Source organism: Carassius carassius, chromosome 28 (assembly GCF_963082965.1).
Source record: "Carassius carassius chromosome 28, fCarCar2.1, whole genome shotgun sequence".
Lineage (NCBI taxonomy): Eukaryota > Metazoa > Chordata > Actinopteri > Cypriniformes > Cyprinidae > Carassius > Carassius carassius.
The window spans coordinates 1,319,799-1,322,298 of record NC_081782.1 but is presented as its reverse complement, the minus strand read 5'-3'; the positions used below and the strand labels follow the sequence as shown (position 1 = coordinate 1,322,298).

General features: G+C 33.2%; 1 protein-coding gene across 2 annotated transcripts in view; it reads right to left on the bottom strand.

The window, feature by feature from the left end:
- LOC132107663 (chloride channel protein 2-like) overlaps positions 1–2,500 on the bottom strand; it is a 61,003-nt gene that overhangs the window by 29,104 nt on the left and 29,399 nt on the right. For both annotated transcript variants that reach the window (XM_059513779.1, XM_059513778.1), the window contains exons 3-5: positions 2,037–2,168; positions 343–471; positions 119–252 (exon numbers count right to left, since the gene is read on the bottom strand). In XM_059513779.1, the coding sequence (XP_059369762.1) occupies positions 119–252; positions 343–471; positions 2,037–2,168 (395 nt within the window). The remainder of the gene's footprint in view (positions 1–118; positions 253–342; positions 472–2,036; positions 2,169–2,500) is intronic.

The following is a 2,500-nucleotide window of genomic DNA, read 5'->3' as shown; positions in this document are numbered from 1 at the left end:
TAAGTGCTATCGTATATCGTAAATAACGAGTGCATGACACGTCGGACTCATGTAAAAGAGTTTTGATGGAAGAAAAAAATAGATCTCAAAACTAAAAACATATTCTGAGTGTGTGCACCTCCTTGCCCAGAGGCAAACCACTCCCCAGCGCGCAGGTCAGTCCCACAACCTTGGCCACAAACGTTTTTAACGTGAGATATTCCTTCAACACCACTCCTCTGAGAATCGTCTTCATTTCAGGGATACCAGACCCTGAATGAGAGATAAACGCAGGAGTGCACTGCTGAATCATGAAGAAGAGCAGAAATCGTTCATGAGTGTGTGAATGTTAGCGTGTCTCACCCGCGGCCTGAGGTGCTACTATGTGTGTGAAGCCTGCAGAGAAGCTGATGAGAACCACAGGATAAGTGACCCAAGCTAAATACTGCAGGATTACGTTACTGTCCAGACCACCGGACATCCACTTCTGTGCTGTGGGGAGAACAACACACAGGACAATTACAGGGCATACGAACTCTAACATTTACCTTAGATAAGTGACAAATAATCTAGACAAAAACATACTTTAGTAGAAGTATGAGTTGGGATATTTAAATTGTACTTTAATACATTCATTTCAATGCTTTTGAAATTGACTGATACATTTAAAAGACAACGAGACGTTCCTATTAAAAGTATCGTTAAAGCACAAAAACTGCTTGTCTAAACTTTTTTTTTTCCAATATTCTAACTTTTAACATTTCTAAGTTCCATGAACATTTTTAAGTTTGAAAAACTTTGAACATCTTGAACATTTTTTTTCTGTTTAAGTCTAAATTAATTTTTTCAAACTCACAAATGTTACATTCTTTTACACGGTAATGTTTTTTTCTGAATTTAGAACTGTTTGAACTTTTTTTTTTCCAGAAAATAGGAATTTTCAGAGTTTCTTACTCAAAAATAGAATAGAAAATAGAATATAGAATAGAACACAAACTTATAGAGGTTACGTTTTTAAACATTAATATAATTTTTTTTTTTTTAAATAGAAATGTTCAAACTTTTTTTAAAAATAGAAATGTTCAGTTTTATTCCAAACGTAAAAAGAATTCTAACTTTTTTTTCAAACATAGAACAGTTTTATCTTAAAACAGAAATTTTACAAGTATTTTGTCTCCAAAATTTAAAACAGTTCAAGTCTAATGTTTTCTTCTAAACGTAGAAATGTTCAAACATTTTTATTTTCAAAAATAGAAACTGTCAAAGTTTTTTATTTCAAAAATAGAAAAGTTCAAAGTTTTTTTTTTTTCAAATTTAGAAATATTTAAACTTTTTTTTAAACTTAGAAATATTCAGTTTTCAGTTTCTTTCCAAACTTGGAAATGTTTAAGAAGATTTCTAACCTAGTCTGGGGTTTGAAAATATTCTGTCTATACAACACAAAATAAATACATTTACAAATCTGGACAGATCAGAAATGAAACATCAATGTGCACAATGACAAAACGCCATACTTACACTTTTATGACACTAAAAAATGTAACTGCAGAATATGTTTTTAATTACAAATAACTTTGATTCACAAGCATTGCAAAGCAACTTGTTTAATTACAGTTTTCTCAATATTAAGAAGACTGATCATCAAGTCTGTACATCTTTAGCCAGTTATAATTAAAACTAATTTATTGAGATAAAAGTACGTAACTGTAAGTAAAGTAAAGTAAAAGAACAAACTGTTAGATTTTTGGCTTAGAAATCAAATTGCAAATAAATGCAATCAATCATAGAACTTAAATAAATATAAAACTAAATAAAACTAACTGTACTGTCCTAAAGTACTTATACCTCTGTTATTGGCATTTGATTTGACTGATTTATGGATTAACTAAAACCATCTTTAATCAGTTCTTTAGAAAACCATCTGTCTTGGTTCTTTAAGAAACTCTGAAACCAAAACACTGTCCAAATGAACCATATAACAACTCAAAAACCATACAACAATTCAAATTGACATCTTTACCTCTTACACACACACACACACACACACACACACTCACCTTGTAGGAGAAGGGCGATGCAGAAATCCATAACAAAGCTGACCAGAGCCATGACGAGTCCCAGCAAGATGAGGAAGATCCAGTCCTCGCCGACCCGTGACATGAGGAACCGCTGACAGTGCACTGCACAGACTCCACAGGGAGAGAACTACATTACCCACAATGCACCAGTGCCCAAAATCAGAGTCCACAACTTAGAAAGTACCAGTGCACACCTGGAAGACTTCATAAGCAACAACTAAGACAGCAAACAATGTCCACAGCACATCCAGTCAAAACAATGACATACATGCTCACACAGTGTTAATGCATCGTTAGATGACTCGTTTGAGTAAGTTCATATTCTGGACTATATATGATATGGTTTTGTGTGACACTTAAATATATTTCAGTGCAACTTGAGTGATCACATTTACTATGCATAGAATATAGCAGTTATAACGGGGTCCTCTACAGATAAAGGA